The sequence below is a fragment of the Dreissena polymorpha genome, chromosome 2 (genome assembly GCF_020536995.1).
Source record: "Dreissena polymorpha isolate Duluth1 chromosome 2, UMN_Dpol_1.0, whole genome shotgun sequence".
Lineage (NCBI taxonomy): Eukaryota > Metazoa > Mollusca > Bivalvia > Myida > Dreissenidae > Dreissena > Dreissena polymorpha.
In genome coordinates, this window is record NC_068356.1 from 20,130,048 (window position 1) to 20,152,531 (window position 22,484).

At 37.3% G+C, this 22,484-nt stretch overlaps 1 protein-coding gene across 2 annotated transcripts in view; it reads left to right on the plus strand.

The window, feature by feature from the left end:
• The first annotated feature begins 6,800 nt into the window (after window positions 1-6,800).
• The window catches only part of LOC127866138 (transmembrane protein 184B-like), a 33,445-nt gene continuing 17,761 nt past the window's right edge, over window positions 6,801-22,484 (plus strand). The window contains exons 1-2 of one of the 2 annotated variants that reach the window (XM_052406551.1): window positions 6,801-6,925; window positions 11,517-11,742. In XM_052406551.1, the coding sequence (XP_052262511.1) occupies window positions 11,536-11,742 (207 nt within the window). In that variant the 5' untranslated portion in view covers window positions 6,801-6,925; window positions 11,517-11,535. Of the gene's footprint in view, window positions 6,926-7,042; window positions 7,163-11,516; window positions 11,743-22,484 lie in introns of those variants that run through there. The other variant, XM_052406550.1, reaches the window with a different exon arrangement.

Sequence of the window (22,484 nt, forward strand, 5' to 3'; positions counted from 1 at the left end):
CGTACACGAAGCAACCATGATACATCGGCTATCTCCGGAATCCTCCGCATCGAAGTATACTTTAAAGTACCCGGTCTATACATATAAGTAGTAAGCGAGCCGACAATGACCATCACAGCTTTTGTCACCGAACTTTGAAAATGGCAAATACTGCGACTCGGTGTAAGGAATAACATAAGAAAATAAGACATCTTCTCCAGCACAAGTGACGTCAAGTGTCTCACAAGGCACAGTCCTAGGACCCCTCCTGTTCCTCGTCTACATCAACGACTTGCCAGGCAGAGTCTCCTCCACAGCACGCCTCTTCGCAGATGACTGCCTATTATACAGGACCATCTATCTATCTATACTATCTAACTCCCCTTGCTTCGCTGAGGATTGCAGTGCACTACAAGAGGATCTGGACCGCCCACAAGACTGGGAGCAGGACTGGCAAATGATGTTCAACCCAGACAAGTGCGAGATGATTCGCATCACCAACAAGCGAAAAGTCATAGACAAGCCTTTCTCCATTCATGGCCAAACACTGAAGCAGACGAAGAAGGCAACGTACCTGGGTGTTTTAATCGACAACACACTCTCCTGGAACAGCCATATCGACTCAACAGCAAAGAAGGCGAACTCAACAACTGCCTTTCTCCGCCGAAACCTATCTCACTGCCCACGTAACATCAAGGCAACATGCTACAAGACACTGGTCAGACCCTGCTCGAGTATGCCTCGTCAGTATGGGACCCACACACAAAGGCCAACATCAGCAACCTCGAGAACTGCCAACGGAGAGCAGCCAGGTTCTGCACAGGCGACTATCGCAATACCAGCAGCGTCACTGCTATGATGAATCAACTGAGCTGGGACCCCTAAGCATCCCGCCGCCAATATACCAAAGCAGTCATGATGTACAGAGTCATCAAAAACCTGGTAGATATCCGAGCCCATCACATACTGATCCCTACTGGAGTACACACCAGGGGCCACGCCAACAGATATTTGAAACCATTCACCAGCGTAAATGCCTACAAGTTCTCCTCTTTCTCCTCCGGAATCCGACTTTGGAACAGCCTACCAGATGGAGTTATGTCAGCCCCGTCCCTAGAGGTTTTCCAGACAAGGATGGGTGCGTTACATGAGTAACTCTGGAGCAAGATGATATTAACCTGATTTTAACTGCACTCATGTACATATTCACAATTGTGCGACGATGCTCCAGAGGGGCCCAGCACTTAATCCGGAAGAAGAAGAGAAATTGTGTACATCACGGACTTTTTTACGCAACTTTAATTGGACCCCTCCTTCTTAATCCCACACCCTTCTATATATTTCGTGATTTAATCCTGGATTCTTACACTGAGGCTCGATTGGTCATTGTCGGCTCGGGTACTACTTACATGTATCCCGGGTACTCTTAAGTATACCTACATGTACCCCGGGTACGGTTAATACACTAAAACATACCCGCGAATTTTAACGCTTATTTAACGGTCGTGTCGGGTATTTTTAGTTGTAGTCACGGTGCTAACGTCCAAATTTCCGTAACAAAATTGTATTCGAACTGTAACTATATCAATTAAAATTAATCAGACAATAATTATTATCAAATAACTTGCCATAAATATTGAGACGGCATGCTGCGCGTAAAACATGTTTAACAAGTGCAAGGCCATACTGATGCTCGAAGCTCGATGGTCTTTGTTGGCACGGGAACTACTTAAATGTACCCCGGGTACTCTTAAGTATACTTAAATGTACCCCGGTTACATTTAAGTAGTACCCGAGCCGACTATGACTAATCGAGTCATACTGATATATCAAAGTAATTAAGGGATCTTATTCATCTATTCCGACATGCATCATCATACATAAAAAATTAAAACAATGTATTGCAAGCTATACGGGTTTGACAATCGTTCACATTCGATCACTCTCTCCAGAGAGCGATCATATTAAACATTAAATTAACATTATAATTCATTTTTTAAATGAATAAATTTGTGTCAACAAAACCTACGATTATCGTACTTTATAACAGTGGTGCGTATTCATGTTCTTCATATCTTCCAAATATCCTCTATTTCAGAACATTCATTCGTAACATTAACTTCAAGTTCTTGTCCCAAGATATTTGATAAGACTGGGTCTATGTATAAAGCTAATTCTAGTACTTTTTCTTCGTATTATATCTTACTTATATATTATGACAAAGCATTGTGTGTTACGCACATAACAAGCGTGCAATGCTATGGGATTATTTGTTAACTAACGTGTGTGGTATTTGAGAAGAAATTGTTTACTTGATCTGCCATCATCTGACTTTTAAGACAAACAAAAAACAACAAAATAATAGTTTTCTTAGTGGTCCAGAAAGCAAACAAAACGAAAAATGCACATAAAACCTTTTTCATGAAATCATTAAGACACATGCAATTTATTTACGTGCAAATAAATTTCGGTCTGAATATGAATTGGATCGGGTTCAGTTTAGATCAAGATCAGTTTTGATAAACATTTAATCATGCTTCATCATGCTTTATAAATGACTTATACAATACATGTAGGCTTCTATTCGCTCAGCAGTGAGTGAATATATGCGAATTGTAAAACATCAATAAACCTTAAAAACGGATATTTTGTTAAAACACATTAGGCATTTCTGTAATATATGACTTTCGACGCATTTGCTTCCCGATTCAGTGCTTGCTTATGAAAGTGTCTAATATATTGTCCCCAAAATCAAAGGATGTAAGATTTGGCGAGTTCAATGGTTATTCAATTGAAAAGAAGTCTCTTAACCATTCCATTCCAGTGATCCCACGTTTCACTTGGGCGTGAGTTGTGTGGGTTCATATGTTTATGTTATTTACTGTGTGTTTTGCAAATTGACTCTTTTGAGTAATTAAAGTATGAAAACTGGATGGACCTCGGCTTCTGATATATTTCTTCCTGCAGTCACAGCTTGAGATTTTCTATTTATATTGCTACAGAGCTGAAGTACACGACAATTGTTTTTTCGATTTACCTATCGATTTCTCTAAAACATGCATGTTTTATGAAACATTTTTGATAAATCGACTATTAATTTCTTTACAAGAGATATTTCATGTATTTATGTTCATCCATCCAATGAAATTGAACGCTATAAAACAAGTCCAGCCATGTGAGAATATTAAGTATTTTTTTAATGAGCAATGTTCCATCAAATTCAGAACTACTATTTCGCGTACGTACGGTACGTAGGGAAGCTCAGGATAGAGATGTACAATAAGCTCTACTCGACTTATCAACCGACTTCAACCTCAATCAAGTGCATTACAAGCACACTAAAGAAAACAACCTCCTTGATCTTATTTTTATTATCAACCCATCATTAAATAAGTCCACAGCCAACATCCCCTGGATATCTGATCATGATATCGTAGTAGCTGACTTGGACACAAAACCATTTTACATTAAGCAAAAAACCGAGACGGTGCTTCACCTTTTCTAAGTCAAGCTGGGACCAACTGAAGGCCGGCGTAACAGACATAACCAGACAGGTTGTACAGCTCTACAATAACAACAACAACGTTCATAACCGATGGGATACATTTAAATCCAAACTTTCATCAGCTATATAGTCTAATATGCCATCTGAAATTTTCAAATAATTCGGTTCAATGGATCGCCATAAACATCATCAGAAACGCTAAACCAGACTCTACAAAACCAAGAAACGTGTTTGTCAGAAACACTATGTCCCCTTCTGCGCCGCTTTGATTTATTTTAATTTTATTTATCAATTGGCAGGTTCAGATAATTATCTCTCTTTAAAGCTTATTACTTCCCCTGGATTTGTTGCTTTTTACCTTTGACTTTGAAGGATGACCTAGACCTTGACATTTCACCACTCAAAAGGTGCAGCTCCATGAGATACACATGCATGCCAAATATGAAGTTGCTATCTTCAATATTGCAAACGTTATGGTTAAATGTTAAAGTTGGAGCAAACAAACAAACAAACAAACAAACCAACCAACCAACCAACAGACAGGGCAAAAACAATATGTCCAATCAAAAAAATCAAGGATAACTAATAATTGAGCCAAGTATCTAAAATGCAAGAAAGAAACCAATAGAGCTATGTGCAAAGCTGAATGGACTTACATTTACAGCTCCTCTACGAGAGCATGGATACCTCATCACAGACAGCAAAGGCATAGCAGAAATACTAGTCATCCAGTTCCAGTCTGTTGTCAACAAGGACTTCATAAATCTGCTAACTCCGCCACTAACAAGCCTGGTTAACAACAACATCCCTCCTACACATATGTGAGGATGGTGTACTCAAGTTGCTGAATATCATCAAAGTCCGTAAAGCAGCTGGTCTTGATAAACTTCCAAGCAGAGTACTGCACGCCTGTGCTGTAAAGGCAACATCAGCCATTTCTTCCATCTTCCAGAGGTCATTGGACACTGGCAAGCATCCAAAGAATTGGAGAGACGCAAACATTAACTGAGTCTTTAAAAAAAGAGATCGTCACACACCAGAGACCTACAGACCAGTATCACTCACCTGCTTGCTCTCCAAGTTATTAGAACATATCATATGTCGCCGTATACTACACCACCTGGACAAATACAATATATTAACAACCCTTTAGCATGGCTTCCGCTGAGGATACTCTTGTGAAACCCAACTTGCTGTCCCAGCCCATCACCTGCTCGGATACCATGACCAGAACAAACAGGTTGACACCATTATCCTTGATTTCAATAAGGCCGTTGGCATAATGCCCCACCAACGCCTACTGCTGAAGCTTGACAACTACGACATCCGCGGCCCATTACTCAACTAAATATCACATTTCCTCACACAACGTTAAATGTGCTTGATGGTTGAATGAGAGAAGTCCCGTCACGTTGCTGTAAGATCTTGCGTTCCACAAGGCACAGTATTAGGGCACCTGCTGTTTCTGTCATATTAAAGGGGCCTTTTCACAGATTTTGAAATTTTTGAAGTTTGTCATTAAATGCTTTATATTGATAAATGTAAACATTGGATCTAAAAAGCTCCAGTAAAAAATCAAGAATACAATTACAAAAAAGAAAAAAGTAACCCTCAACAGGGCTCAAACCACTGACCTCTGGAGTCTTGGAGTAAAAGTCAACCAGTTAGACCACTCGGCCATCGTGCTCGTGCAATGAAGAATGTATTTTATACTTTATTTAAGCAATCCTCGTAGTTTCACAAAAACGACAGCAACATAACTCTATCTCCAAATTATTCAATCGTTTCGCGTTGCACCGCTTTATAATTTTTAGGTGTTTATGCCCCCTTTTGAAGAAAAGGGGGTATATAGTTTTCGCACTGTCCGTCTGTAAGTCTGTCCGTCAGTCTGTCAGTCTGTCTGTCACACTTTTCGTGTCCGCTCTCTAATTCAAATATTTTTCATCCGATCTTTACCAAACTTGGTCAGAAGTTGTATCTAGACAATATCTAGGTCAAGTTCGAATATGGGTCATGCCGGGACAAAAACTAGGTCACTGGGTCACTTAGTGCATTTCAAGGATTTAGCATGCTGTCCGGTCTCTAATTGAAGTATTTTTCATCTGATCTTTACTAGAGTTGGTCAGAAGTTGTATCAAGACTGTCCGTCACACTTTGCGTTTAGATTTCGAAAAATGCTCATAACTTCTATGTCGCTTCAGATAGCAATTTCATATTTGTCATGTATGCGTATATGGACAATGCGTTTCCATACGCACACAAATTTTGACCCCTGTGACCTTGACCTTGAACTTAGGGTCCGCGTTTAGGTTCGAAATCTGCGTTTAGGATTCGAAAAAAGCTCATAACTTCTACCAAGCGTTTATTGGGGGCATAAGTCATCCTATGGTGACAGCTCTTGTTAAATCGTCCAAAGATGCATATAATGGCTATTTTAGAGCATGGTCCTCACAAATATTACTAAAACGAAAATTTGCGAATCTGAAAAAAACTTTTTTTTAATTTTGTAGATTTACCAAAACGTGAAAAGGCCTCTTTAATGATCTACAAGAAAGAGTGAAATCCCACATCCGGCTATTCACAGACGGCTGCTTACTGTATAGAGCCATCAACTCAATTAAAGACCACCGCATTCTACAAGAAGACCTTGACAACCTACTAAAATGAGCCTATGGTTGGGGAATGCACTTAAAATCTAAAAAATGTTACCTCCTCATTTCAAAATCGAATTTTTCATTCTTCTACGCTATTGACAAAATAATTCTCAAAAACGTCAAAGAGAACCCATACTTAGGCATTACTTACTCCAATGACTTGAAAGGGAAAACCAATATCTCAAACATCACAAAACGGGCCAACTCTATGCTAGGTGTTTTGAGACGTAGCCTCGGATACTGCCCTCAAAACTGTCGGGAAACCGCACACTCAACGCTCATTCGCTCTAAACTGGAGCATGGGGGTGTAGTGTGAGACCTATACCAGCAAGGCGACATCCATCAAAATATATTGTTAAAATCAGTGAGCAACAACTCTTAGTTCTTCAAGCCACTACACACAAGCAGTGATAAATTTAAGTACTGTTTCTTTCTGAGAACCATTCTTTACTAGAATTTACTCAGTTAATGCATCGTGAACTTCTATTGAGTGTTTTCAGGCCGCAATATCGACAACAGTGGGGCATTTGCCAAGCTCATATTAACTTCATGCGCAATCCCCGTCGAATAAAAGCCAAACTTGGTTACCTCAACGTATTTATTCAGATTCATTCAGATTCGTTCAGATTGAAAAAGTATTTTTTTACTAAGTTTAGTGTAGCCTTCTATGATACGTGCAAATAGACAGACTTGTTTGTACGTGGAATTAATTAACAACAATGCTTATCTTTCCTCTTTACCATGCCATTTATACCGGCACGACATCTTACTACAATTAAAGGCTCATGTACGTATATCACTCAGATTTGATTGCGGTGTGTGATATGTTATAATGAAAACATCGATTTTCAGCATTAATATTTATCCATGACGCGAAAATCAATGATTAATCGTCACTTCCGGTCAGAATCCAGTGAGTTAACATAGAATTTGACAGTCTCGAAACATGTTCTGTGAACCAATATAACCTGATTTAAAGGATTTAGTTTATGACTGCATATTATTTAAGTGTTTCAATAATAAGGTAACGACTTTAAAATGTATCGTATGTTATTTCTAGAGAAGTCAAGAAAACTTAAAAAAAACATACATGGTAAAAGTGAGAAGAGGTGGTTTAATATTATTTACATATGCCTTTGGCTTTAACAATTAATTTTTGTTTTCACAATGTGGTTTGTTGTTATATCATGTTTGTTTATGCTCATGAAAACTATCCAGTGACACTTTTATTAACCATTTAATGCCTGAGTCAGTTTTTTTTTAAAGACCACCAATATTAAGGCTCAAAGGGCGACACGAACTACCCAAATCTGCCCAAATCTTCCAAATCTACCCAAATCTACATAAAATTTTGTAATTTTTTATTTTGCATCATGTTTGTGTGATGGCAACTATTGTTTTGTTTTATGATTCATCTTTACTCGAGACAATATGTAATTTTTCTAACAAATTACTTTAATAAATATAGGTCCCACAGCGTGTTTTGAGTCCGTGTTCAAATGCACAATCTAAATGCCTGTTTTCAGGCCGTACAAATCGCCAGTAAGATTACATAGATAACACCATTTAATACCGGAAAGGCCCCAGGGGATAATGACCACCGCCTTGGTCAATAATCCACATGTAGTGTTTTTCCCAGGAGGGCAAAGGGGCATGGCGCATTACTTTCAAAAGGGCATTTTAGCGCTCAGTTTAGGCAAAAAAGGGCAAAAACGTTCCCTGAATACCTGAATTACGGGGAAACATGTAATCGCATCAGAAGCAGTTTTGGAAAAAAATAACATATAAACAAGCACATTTAATGGTAATAGGTGTATTTAACTTACTATGATTTATATTAATATATTTACCTTGCAATGTACATTTAAGTTCCATGCTGTTTCAATAAACTGTACAGCACGACAAACATAGTAAAGCAATATATGCATATGAATCTGATTATACACAGATTCACTAACATATAAATGAAACCATGTTTGTCTTATCCCATTTTCTAACCATAATCTTGACAGATGTTAAAAATAACATTGCGAGTAAATTGATCGCTAACAATATGCAAACACTCGTTTCCATGACATACATCCACCGAGTAGATTATAAATAAATAAATAATTGGTGTTGCTATCTAAAACATTTTATGCATCGTTGATTATCACAGACATTTCATTAATTCCTTCCATCGTTAATTGGATCGTTTACAACATTATTTGCCATTTTTTCAGAGTCACAATTTAATTCTGTATAGTCCGCCATGTTGATAAAATGTCAAATGATGTAAGCGACAGGTGCGCATAGCAACGTTAAATCGTATACGCGATTCGCATTTTGTTAAATTAGTATACGTCTCAGTAATTATTTCCATAATTAGATCTAATTATCTTAAAGACGAAAACGACAAAGAATAAATTTGTTTGTGATTTTAAATGTAATTAAGCGTAAAATATATGTTTTGATATAACTGAATAATGCATGCAATGGACAATTGCCACGAGAATAACATTGAGTTTTTCATCAAAAGTCTTCGAAGTATCGTGGAGGAGTACACATTGCCGACCGAAAAGTGCGCTTGGTATAACATAGCCTCCGGCATTATCGATGACACGGGGTTATTCACGCATGACTAATTCACAGCTTTGGAGCAGTCAGTTTGACTACCTATAAATCGAGCACTGTTATAGATTAAATCTACTCGATTAATTTAGTCGATTAGATGTTGACGTCTCTCGAGTAAATCAAGCACCCAGTCGGAGCATCACAGACAATCAAGGAAGCTGATTTTGCGTAAGGAAATAAAGATGTTATCGATAAGGGCGCGTGGCGAAATTTGCCTTTGAAAAGAAGAGCGCTTGGCGAAATTTGCCTTTGAAAAGGGCAGAGTGGCGATCCGGGAGGGCGGCGTGGCTTTTCGCCACGCTAAAATGGCCTGGGAAAAACACTACACATGTCTAATGTCTGAATTTGTCACGCTTCACACTGCGATCAGACTTTTTCAAACATTGGGTTACTTGTCAATTTACCTTGATAACTGAATCACTGAAGCGTGCCGTGTAATGACCTATTTTTGATTGGCTAAAAAAGTATATAAGAGTAACTTCCCTTGACGGTCGCTTTGCGACTTGAAAATGAAAGACAGATTTAGAAAGTGGAGTTGCAGACTCAGGGAAAAATGGATGCTTCGAACGAAAAAGGAAAGTCTAAGCAACAGATGCTAACACAATTATTTAGAAAAGAAAGCCTGAGTCAGCTAATCTTGAAGAATACTCTAGGCATATGCGCTTTTGGAAAACGGGGTTTAATGAATGTGCGTAAGGTGTCGTCCCATATTAGTCTGTGCAGTCCGCATATGCATATGTCCATCCGTTCATTGGGTCGTTCCTTCGTTTGTCCGTGCGCCCATGCGTCTCTTATTTCGTCCGTCCGTTTGTTCGTCTGTCAATTCGTCCGTCTTGAACACTATTTAAACTTGATTTTGGTTGTTCTTTCTGCATTCGGACGTTTCCGATGAATGGGTTTATTGACTGAATTGTGCTGTGGAGTTCATAATGCCTTTGTTCGTCCGTGCATCTGTTCGTTGGTCTCTTCTTTCGTCCATTCGTCCGTCCGTTTGTTCGTTCGTCCGTCTTCAGTTTCCGCTAGCAGCTTACAATGTGTTCATTTAATACAGGTTATTGTACCAAAATTTTGTTTTCGGCTATTTTTTAGCTACAGTTTCCGCTAGCCGCTAGCAGCTAAAAATTTGTCAAATTAATTGAAATAGGTCGCCGTGTTCTGTTTCTGACTACCTTTTGGCTACAGTAGCCACTAGCGGCTATGTTAGCCAGTACCGGCTATAGGTTTTGGCTACTCAGCCGCAACCTAGCCGCCACTGGCTGACTTTCGCTACCTCCAGGATACCCATTTTGGCTACCTTTTAAGGTAGCGGCTAGGTAGTCACTACCTAGCGGCTAGTCAGCAGCTACCTTTTCATTTCTGTAAGGGTGTCTTTAATGTATCTTATTTATATGTGACTACGTGCTTATTTTTTGAAGAAATGAAAAATTCTTATTTGTCTTATTTATATTTTATCCATGTTTTAAATGTGTCTTATTTATTTAAGACTACATGCTATACTGCCAGTGTCATGCGAAAATGGATCTTATTCTTATTTCTTAATATCCACCTCCACACTTTATTATCGCCCTCTTTAACTAGGCTATCTCTATTTAAAAACAGATAACTGAGAACTTAATAAAATGTGCAATGGTAATGTTGATCCATTCTAGCTACCGTAGATCATATTTCAGTAAATAAGATTACTTCGGGATTATAAAATTGCGTATACTATGATTTGAATATATAGACATTTATTAACTGTACTGATATCCACATCAACTAATGATTTTACCTGTATTATTTAGCATAGAACGCGTATATAAGATAATATATGGTAAATAAATTGGATTAAACGGTTAATCAGTTCGTATTATTGTATTCAACAGGGTTTTAAAGCAGTAGCCAGGTGCCTGTGTATTGAGCTGATAAGATAGGGATCACCACAGCAGGTTGCTAATACACAGTGTAGACTTCACGTGTTTTATTATTGTATTTGTTATTTACCTGATTGGAATAAATGAAGTGTATTCATTCGGGTCTGCTGGCGTTATATATATATCTTTATTGCCTCCATTTTCTAAAGATATACGTGATACAAACAAACGATACAAACATAGCATAAATACAAAAGACAGTCAATGTAAATATGTAGAAATTAAGTCAAATTGTTATAAATATATATATACATGTAAATACATAGATAGTTTCCAAGCATGACCCTTGGTTATAGCAAGGGTGTACTTTATTTATTTTTTCTTTGAACGCGTCATATTGATACCCTAATCAGCGTCTTTTGCACTTCACTAATAAAAAATAAAGTGAAATTTGGAAGTGCCAGGTTTAGGGTTTGACGACATGCGTGAAGTTCTCTTGATGTCTATACCGCGAGTACCGATTGTAGAAAATTGGCGCGGTAAATCAAAAACTCTGGATAGAGTTCTATAGGCATCAAGTCTGGTATGACGTCATCAATCATTCCCATGAGGTACAACACCAGTGTTGCAGGTTCTGCGTTTTTTAAGTGTTCGTGCAGTGGTGCACTTAGTGGCTGAACGGTTTCTAGGAACATTTGTAGACATGTCTGCGAGTCAGTTAAGGGGCACTCAAAAAGTGCGTGTACCACTTCGATGTGCATGTACTGGTGTGTGCTCTTTGAGCATAGCACGGGTTGTTCAGGAGGTTTTTTGCAACATAAACGAGACAGAAACTTCATGAGCGATATGAAAACAAAAACAAGCCAAGAAAGTTAAACAACTATTGATGACAAATTTCTTCTTTATTTACAGCTACAAGTAAGAAGCCAGAATGGCTAGCAATACTACGATAGCTGCAGTGACGAATGCTACCAGCATCATGATGACCACGTCCATGTTGCCCAATACGTCGTCTGAAATCACTACTGCTGCCAGTAATGTTACCCACCTAACGCCCCTGATCTTCCTTCAGACGAAGGCCGCTCAGGGAATAGCTGGCACATTTGCCATAGCTGCTATCATTATCACCTGCCACCAGGTAAGCACCACAGTCATTTCAGCCACTTATAAAATGTAGGAGGCTAATGATGATATGCAGGGATCATATTTTCCCGCTACATCAATGGGTCTGGATTTAAATGGGGGAAAAGTAACCCAAAATTTATATCTGAAATCATGACAAATTACGTTAAAATATATAATAATTAATTTTGCCATTCATGAAGGCGGTATAATAAATGTACAAGTTAAATTCCCTTAGGCATTTTTTTTTAACGGAACATACGAGTTTTCTCAATTGGTTTTATCATTTGCTATTTCATTGTTATCCCCACGCTTTTTGAAAAAAAGGTGGCGATATTGTGGTTATCTCCGCCGTCCGTCTGTCTGTCCGTCCGTCCTGGCCACTATCTCCTCCTACACTAAAAGCACTAGAACCTTGAAACTTACACACATGGTAGCTATGAGCATATGTGCGACCCTGCACTATTTGGAATTTTGATCTGACCCCTGGGTCAAAAGTTATAGCGGTTGGGGTGGGGCCGCGTCAGAAATTATCACTCATTTTTTTAGGTTATTTTACATTTACTTCTTTATTTCTACACCGATTCACTTCAAATTGATACTGGACCTTTCTTATGACAATACGGTCAATCTCAACCATGCATGGCCCCATTCCCAACCCTGGGGCGCCCCGCCCACATAGGCCACACCCACCAAAAATTTCCATTTACTATAATTTTTTCATTTCTACACGGATTCACTTCAAATTGATACTGAACTTTTGTTATGACATTAGGGTCAATCTCAACTATGCATGGCCCCAATCCCAACCCTGGGGCGCCCGCCCACATAGGCCACACCCACCAAAAAATTCCATTTACTATAATTTTTTCATTTCTACACGGATTCACTTCAAATTGATACTGAACTTCTCTTATGACATTAGGGTCAATCTCAACTATGCATGGCCCCATAACCAACCCTGGGGCCCCGCCCACATAGACCACACCCACCCAAAATTGCCTTTACTATAATTTCTTCATTTCTACACCGATTCACTTCAAATTGATATTGAACTTCTCTTATGACAATACAGTCAATCTCAACTATGCATGGCCCCATTACCAACCCTGGGGCGCCCCGCCCACATAGACCACACCCACCCAAAATGGCCTTTTACTATAATTTCTTCATTTCTACACCGATTCACTTCAAATTGATACTGAACCTCTCTTATGACAATACGGTCAATCTCAACTATGCATGGCCCCATTACCAACCCTGGGGCCCCGCCCACATAGACCACACCCGCCCAAAATTGCCTTTTACTATAATTTCTTCATTTCTACACCGATTCACTTCAAATTGATACTGAACTTCTCTTATGACAATACGGTCAATCTCAACTATGCATGGCACAATTACCAACCCTGGGGCGCCCTGCCCACATATGTCACACCCACCCAAAATTGCCTTTTACTATAACTTCTTCATTTCTACACCAATTCACTTCTAATTGATGATGAACTTCTCTTATGACAATACGGTCAATCTCAGCTATGCATGGCCCCATTACCAACCCTGGGGCACACCTAGGTCAAACATTCGGCGTGGGGATACGCGTCGGCCTCTGCCGCGCCATTTCTAGTTGTTTCATGTGCTGTTTTATCCGACTTTTTTCATCGTTGTCAATATTATTAATCTGTGTAAGTCTATACCGATGTTTTAAATCGTCGTCAAAGCACAAGTGATTTGAAATCACGCATCTAAACTTCCGGTCGTGGGTTATTCAACAACAAACAATAAAGTACACGAATTATTTCGATTCTAACACGATTTTTACTAAAAATTATACATTTTATATTATTTTTCTTGTGTCCTATTTTATGTGAAGGTCCGCCCATAAAAATAACTTTCGGCTGTTCTGTCAATCAGATCCGCGACTTTCATTCATTTATTGCCAGATTATTATGCTGGTGGAAAAATTTATTGCATGTTTTGTTTAGTTACAGCGCGTGCTTTCAGTGTATAAGGTCCGCCCACAATTATTGCAGAATATCCGATTTTCTTCTTTGTTTATATGAAAGGTTACTGCATCATGCATGAAATGCACAATTTCCACGAGGATAACATCGAGGTTTTCATCTCCGAAGTAACTGTCGACGATTTTATCGTGGACGAGTACACATTACGGACCGATTAGTGTGCTAGGTATAAGCCAGTGAAATTATCGATTTATATTGACACGGGGTTATTCACGCATGACTAATACACAACCGCGCGAATCTTCTCTGCTTGGGGTCATACTCTGACGTGCAATAAACTGGTCCTGACCGGCGAATGGTTTATCACACCTTATCGAGAAAAGAATGTAACTAGGGTGTGTTAGCATGTGCACTTTGTAATCGATTTCATGACATGGGAATTTTAGCAAACAGAATCAGACCGACTGTTTGGGATTTTCAATCGGTCTTTCATGACCCCAATCGGTCTAGGACCGACCAAACCGAAAAAAAAGATCCCTGATGATATGAATGAATAGCAGTCTGAAAGGCTTTTGCCCCAATTTTTTTAGAGAAGTCCTCATGAAATGGGGGAAAAAAGCCTGAACAAGTCTTAAAATGCTTGAATTTGGTTAAGGATGATCCGTACGAACTATGTAGTACATCGAGACTGAGTGTTGTGAAAAGTGATGGCAATGTGGAAAAACATGAGTGTCAACTTGAATAGCTCATATATGTAATAACAAATTGAAATAATATAGTGCATGTACATGTATATCGAATAACTCAGAAACATAAATCTGTACAAACAGAAACCTCAAGTAAAACTGCGTACATGTAAATAAGGTTAGCTCCATTATGAAGAAAGCTTACAATATAATTTGTTCTCCATATGGCTGGCCCCCTTGATGTATACAGTTTTCTCTCTTGTCCCTGTCAAGTGCAATTTTCTGGAATTCGCATCCATTGTAGATTTGCAGTTAATTGTGATTGGTCAGTGTGGTTGTCAGGGTGTACATGGTTCTTTACTCAGTTATGGATAAAGCCATGCAATTTTCAGTGGACATCGACTTTCAGGAAAATGAGCTGAATTGTCACAGCGTGACGACTGGAAATCAGTTCCCAGTGTACAGTCCTATTTGATAACTATTGATTTTGTCATAAGGCTTGCCTTGTGGTCTTGAAATTAGTTCGGAGTGTTTATAGCAGAAGGAGGAATGCTATTATACAGGCAATTCTCTTGGGCTTTATAAGAAAATTTGTAAACAAACTTTTTCTCCCACACCCATTTGTTATTGCTTCCTCTTTTTTGAAGTAATTCTGAAATAATTTTTTATGTACAAGTATTTTTTTTAATTAATAAACAAATGCTTGATTATGAATGCCTCTGAATAAATATATTACATGTAGTTGTGATTATTTGATTGTTCATTGTCCCAAGAAATTTAAGTCTTGATTATTGAAAGCTACATTGATAGTATGTGCTTATTACATTAAATGTATTATGCCATGTATTGTCACAACAGCAAGTGAAAAAGCCACTTGTTTTAGCTGCTAAGCATGTATTTCAATTGATGATATTAAACATCTGCAGAATTCCTTCGTAGCTTCAGACCAGCATTCATGTCTGTTCATGAGTTACCCTCTTGGCTATTACAGTCCTAATATGTTTATATGTCCTGAAGTCCATCTTCTCACAACAAGGCTTTTTGCTAGCCTATATGGCAGGGCTATGACAGCATTCTCAGCAATTACTTGTGGACATTTCATTGGCTTCTTATTAAGACTCACATGTGAGCCTTATGTGAGTTCCTAGAAATCAACAACATTATGTAATTTAACTAATTTTGTTTCCTCATAAATGGTTATTGTGCTACTATTTGGATATGTAAATGTACATGTAAGTTGATGCTTATTGGTTATGACATGATTCCGTAGTGTCTGTCCTGCTTTACATTCCCCTATACCAGAGGTTAGTCATCAACATAGAGAGATAAGGAAGAATGCACTGTCTGGATCTGCATCTAATTGGATGAAAGCCCTTTGACTGTTGAAAATTGAATACATTTGTCCAAGTATATTTGTCCAACTTAAGGTAGCGCACCTCTAATGATTTCCCGCGATTTCTTTGAAGGTTGAAGAGCCTACTATTAGGTGCCATAGCCTAGTGGTTAAGGCGATAGACTAGAAATCTTTTGGGATATTCCCGCGCAGGTTCGAATCCTGCCGACGACGTATACTTTTTTGCGACGCGTTTTATTTATTTTCTAACGTAATTTGATTTAATATGGCATATAAGCTATATTTATTGTTAAATATGTTGCAATTTTTATGCACATTCTTCAATTATTAAAATTAAAACAACGTCATGGCGAAATTGGGTGATTTACTGTTGAAAATACGAACCATGCATGTTGCATTTTTATTTTTATTTCAAAAAGTAAACGGTAAATCTGTCTATTTCTTGGTATTTTTGCTGTATATAGTGTTTCTATAAAAACTAAGTTTAAAATATGACTTAAATGATACTATTTTGAATTTTATGACACTTTGTTTTTAACCGACCCCATTTTTACTTGGCTGAAATCACTTACATTTCATGGCGCTCTTCCATAGATAAAAATTTGTAAAAAATAAATGTCTGTAAAAGAATAATTATTTCATCTTGTTTAAACTTTAAACACCTTTACAGCATCTGTACACACCAACTGCATGCCCATATTTGGAAATTTGAATGAATTATGGAACTTTTATATACCCCAGTGGTGAAAATAAACTGGACAAAAGCCGAGCGTGGGGGTGGTTTTGAAAAAATCGGTATATTTTTTTTTAAAGCATGGAAAGCCTACCTACAAATTTGCATGTAGTTCAGTGAAATGATGCTGATTAAGAAAATAATTAATTAGATTATATTTGGATATGTGCCCATTAGAGGTGCGCTACCTTAAGTAACTATGAATGTTTGAATAACTTATGTCAACATAAATTGACCACAGAATGAAAATATTTATGAAATTCATGTCTATGATTATGTGCTTGAAAGAAAAAAAAACATAGAATATTAAACTTGAAAAATGGTTTTACAAATATGCTGTGACCAGAACTACTGAATGTGGTAATGGAGTTATACACACACAGTTGGGTCAAATAAAACTTATATAAGTAGCCTCTTTTCCTGTATATTCGGCCACTTAAGAGTGAAATTGACTTTTTCTACTCAATGAAAAGATTTTCAGCACAAGTGAGACATTTAATTAAACATTTTATATCTTCCCCACAAACGTATGGCAAAATATTTTACAATGCAGGTATTTCCTTAGTAACAGGCCAATTTTAGGTGGGCACCTTAGCAACCCTGATTTGTTGGTATCTTTCCTATCAATCTGTTCAGTCATAATTTTTATAGGAAAACATAAAGCTTTTTAAGTAATTTGGATATAAATCAGTAAATAAATATTCTTATAGACTAATAAACACAAAAATACTGTTAAACGGGAATATTTTCAGAATTATTGGTATTTACACAGCATGGGTAGCCGATTTTACTTAATACTTACCTAAATTTAATTTTTCCCTAAAAAAATTCAAAGATCACATGTTTTTAACCAAAATACTACATCTATGTTATAGATTTTTAGCTCATCTATTTTTTGAAAAAAAAATATGAGCTATTGTCATCACCTTGGCGTTGGCGTTGGCGTCCGGTTAAGTTTTGCGTTTAGGTCCACTTTTCTCAGAAAGTATCAATGCTATTGCATTCAAACTTGGTACACTTACTTACTATCATGAGGGGACTGGGCAGGCAAAGTTAGATAACTCTGGCGTGCATTTTGACAGAATTATGTGCCCTTTTTATACTTAGAAAATTGAAAATTTTGGTTAAGTTTTGCGTTTAGGTCCATTTTATTCCTTAAGCATCAAAGCTATTGCTTTCATACTTGCAGCACTTACTAACTATCATAAGGGGACTGTGGAGGCAAAGTAATGTAACTCTGACTGGCATTTTGACAGAATTATGTGCCCTTTTTATACTTAGAAAATTGAAAATTTGATTAAGTTTTGTGTTTAGGTCCACTTTATTCCTACAGTATCAAAGCTATTGCTTTCATACTTGCAACACTTATGAACTATCATAAGGGGACCGTGCAGGCAAAGTTATGTAACTCTGACTGGCATTTGGACGGAATTATGGGCCCTTTATACTTAGAAAATTGAAAATTTGGTTAAGATTTATGTTTTTGTCCACTCTACCCCTAAAGTATCATAGATATTGCTTTCATACTTGGAACACTCACAAACTATAATAAGGGTACAGTAAAAGGACAAGTTGCATAACTCTGGTTGTCATTGTTACGGAATTATGGCCCTTTTTTGACTTAGTATCTTTGAATATATGGTTAAATTTTGTGTTTCGATCCACTTTACTTCTTAAGTATCAAGGCCATTGCTTTCAAACTTCAAATACTTTCATGCTATCATGAGGTTACTGTACCTGGCAAGTTGAATTTTACCTTGACCTTTGAATGACCTTGACTCTCAAGGTCAAATTATTAAATTTTGCTAAAATTGCCATAACTTCTATTTATGATTAGATTTGATTGATACTTTGACGAAACTACTCTTACCTGACATACCACAATAGACTCCACCCAAACCATCCCCGGTGCCCTCCCCCCCCCCCCCCCCCCCCTAAAAAAATTCAAAGATCACATGTTTTTAACCAAAATACTACATCTATGTTATAGATTTTTAGCTCATCTATTTTTTGAAAAAAAAATATGAGCTATTGTCATCACCTTGGCGTTGGCGTCCGGTTAAGTTTTGCGTTTAGGTCCACTTTTCTCAGAAAGTATCAATGCTATTGCATTCAAACTTGGTACACTTACTTACTATCATGAGGGGACTGGGCAGGCAAAGTTAGATAACTCTGGCGTGCATTTTGACAGAATTATGTGCCCTTTTTATACTTAGAAAATTGAAAATTTTGGTTAAGTTTTGCGTTTACATGTAGGTCCTATTTTCTCAGTAAGTATCAATGCTATTGCATTCAAACTTGGTACACTTACTTACTATCATGAGGGGACTGGGCAGGCAAAGTTAGATAACTCTGGCATGCATTTTGACAGAATTATGTGCCCTTTTTATACTTAGAAAATTGAAAATTTTGGTTAAGTTTTGTGTTTAGGTCCATTTTATTCCTTAAGCATCAAAGCTATTGCTTTCATACTTGCAGCACTTACTAACTATCATAAGGGGACTGTGGAGGCAAAGTAATGTAACTCTGACTGGCATTTTGACAGAATTATGTGCCCTTTTTATACTTAGAAAATTGAAAATTTGATTAAGTTTTGTGTTTAGGTCCACTTTATTCCTATAGTATCAAAGCTATTGCTTTCATACTTGCAACACTTATGAACTATCATAAGGGGACCGTGCAGGCAAAGTTATGTAACTCTGACTGGCATTTGGACGGAATTATGGGCCCTTTATACTTAGAAAATTGAAAATTTGGTTAAGATTTATGTTTTTGTCCACTCTACCCCTAAAGTATCATAGATATTGCTTTCATACTTGGAACACTCACAAACTATAATAAGGGTACAGTAAAAGGACAAGTTGCATAACTCTGGTTGTCATTGTTACGGAATTATGGCCCTTTTTTGACTTAGTAACTTTGAATATATGGTTAAATTTTGTGTTTCGATCCACTTTACTTCTTAAGTATCAAGGCTATTGCTTTCAAACTTCAAATACTTTCATGCTATCATGAGGTTACTGTACCTGGCAAGTTGAATTTTACCTTGACCTTTGAATGACCTTGACTCTCAAGGTCAAATTATTAAATTTTGCTAAAATTGCCATAACTTCTATTTATGATTAGATTTGATTGATACTTTGACGAAACTACTCTTACCTGACATACCACAATAGACTCCACCCAAACCATCCCCCGTGCCCTCCCCCCCCCTCCGCCCTCCCCCCCCCCCCTAATTTTTTTTTTTTTTTTTTAAGATCATCTCACAAATGACCACCACACCCTCACACTATACCCCCACCCCACCCCCCCCACCCCACCCACCCCCCCCCCCCCCCCCAATTTTTTTTTGTGATTTTTTTTTTTTTTTTTTTTTTTTTTTTTTTTTTTAAGATCATCTCACAAATTACCACCACACCCTCACACTATACCCCCCCCCCCCCATTTTTTTTTTTAAACGGTTATGTTTGAAAAACCGTCCAACCATCGCACCCAAAAAATACCCCATCCCCCACCCCCCGAATTTTTTTTTTTTTTTTTCGCTTTTTTGGAAGATAATGTAATAAATGTCCACAACCCCACACTATACACCCCTCTTGACTCCACCCCTCCCTCCTTTGTGATTGAAAATGAGAGTCCCTTCACCTTTGAAAAGAAAATAGATGAGCGGTCTGCACCCGCAAGGCGGTGCTCTTGTTTTAAATAAGCATAACTCACTTAAGTTTTATCAGAAATATGTCATAATTACCAAAATAAGGGGGTGGATGAATCTATAGGAATGGATGAAACAATAGGAAAGAAGGAGTTTTATATGGCTTTATAAGATAAAAAATATATATTATAGGAAAAGGTAACTTTAAAAAGCAGGTACAGTATGTTCATAAACTTTTCACACTAAATTGTTGTCATTACAGTAGATACATGTACATGGAAAGGCAACTAATACAAACTAGTTTTCATTGTGGGTCCTTATGAATTAAAACATTGGGACATTAGCCTTCCATGTTCATGAATGTGTATCTACTGTTATAATTAAATTTTGTCAAAGCAAGATTTTTAAAGAACTAATACTTATCTTGATAATTTTTTATGTATTAATTAAATGTTTTGGTGAATTGTGCCTTTGTTCACGTCTTTAAGAAAATATCTTGGTAAAAATAAAGGATGAATACATGTACATGAAGTAGGGAAAAATTTCCAAGCAGCTTTAATGGATTTAAATTTCTCTTTGATGCCTGCCCTTTATAAATGGTAATTTTAACTAAATATAACATGTGAAAAAATGTCTTTTGACATAAAATATATTCTTTGATGTGTTTATTGTTCAGTTAAGGGCATTAGACTTATATCAAGACTGATTCCAAGTCATGTTTTCACGGTTATAAACAACTAAGAGCTGTATGGCCTTTAGCACATCCATACAAAGTCTCATTAGCAACCTTGTATCAGATGTTCAAATTGAAGCCCGGCCGTGTCAAGTTACACTAAGACTTCACGTATATACATCAGACTCGGCTAATCATACATCATTATACATCACATTAAACAACATTGATTATCCTGTTTTAAGACATTCACAATGCTTGTTCTATCTGGCACATGTAATTATGCTTCACATGAGATGTTGCTGGGGGGTAGGTATATTGACAAATATGTATGTTAAAATGTCGTGAGCCTCACCTAGAACTTGTAGGAACACATGTCTACTGCTTGTGTTATACAATATAATTGTCCCCTACCGGTGAAACCGGAGGGGACTTATGGTTTGCGCTCCGTGTGTCAGTCAGTCTGTCAGTCTGTCACACTTTTCTGGATCCTGCGATAACTTTTAAAGTTCTTCATATTTTTTCATGAAACTAAAAACATGGATAGATGGCAATATGGAGAGTATGCACGTCATTTCATTTCGTTCCTACATGTACGTCAAGAATTCTGGTTGCTATGGCAACAAAAAAACAAAAAATTTAATAAATTTTTTTTACTGACAATGGTTGAGTTTCAACGGTAGGGGACAATATTGCTTGGCAATCTCTCTTGTTGAATCATGTTCTCATTTATTTTTATTTCTTAGAAGATATGTCTTTAAAACATTTGATTACTTTTTATTACCAAATTACTATGTACCATACAGAATGTATAAATTCAGTTTCTTGTACATGCAACTGCAGATAATCTTGTTTGATTTTTCTCATAGTAAGCTTTTAAGGATACAGTTAGCTGGACATGATGTAGGCATACTTGGTACAAGTCAGTTAGGCCTGATAAATGTAAGCTTATGGTGTCTGTTACCAGAGCCCATAGGCCTTCCACATTGGCCTGAAAGAACTTTGTCAGTATCAGTGGGTTAATACTAAATAGAGATGCTATTGATTAGTAGTGCTTGTTTGCTGAAATAAATGTGTTTTCAGACTTGTATCTCAAACTTTGGTGTATTTTTTGTACACTGTCATCCTGAAATATATTTTATCCTCGGCCTCAGGCGGAGAGATATAGAATCGGGTCTTTCTGTCTGTCAGTCTGTTATTCCCACAGGTGGTTAGCGTGTGGCTATGATATATATTGGTAAAAAGGTCATTTTGAATTAAAAATAATTAAATTATAAGGAAAAATCAACTTCTCTGGAAAAAAATGTCACTATCAAATATATATAAAACAAGGTATTCAACTCAAAATCACCCGAAAACAGAATGCATCGCTTTGAACAGCCATAACTTCATTAATTGTGCAGTGATTTCCATGAACTCGGTCTTATACAACACAGAAATGAATTTACTTTCTGGAAATGTACATATCTTGCAATATGTTTACAAATGCTTGGTCAAATTTTAAGAAATAACACGATGCACAACTAGCATGACCTACTCGTCACAGTGGGAACCCTATATTTTCATTCAACCAACTTTGGTGTTATAAACAAAAATTACAAGAGCATGTATTAATTTTCAATACCCATTTTTCTTTTGCCATTTTAAGACACATTTTACGGTACTTACGCCATTTAGCTCACATCAATTTCTACCC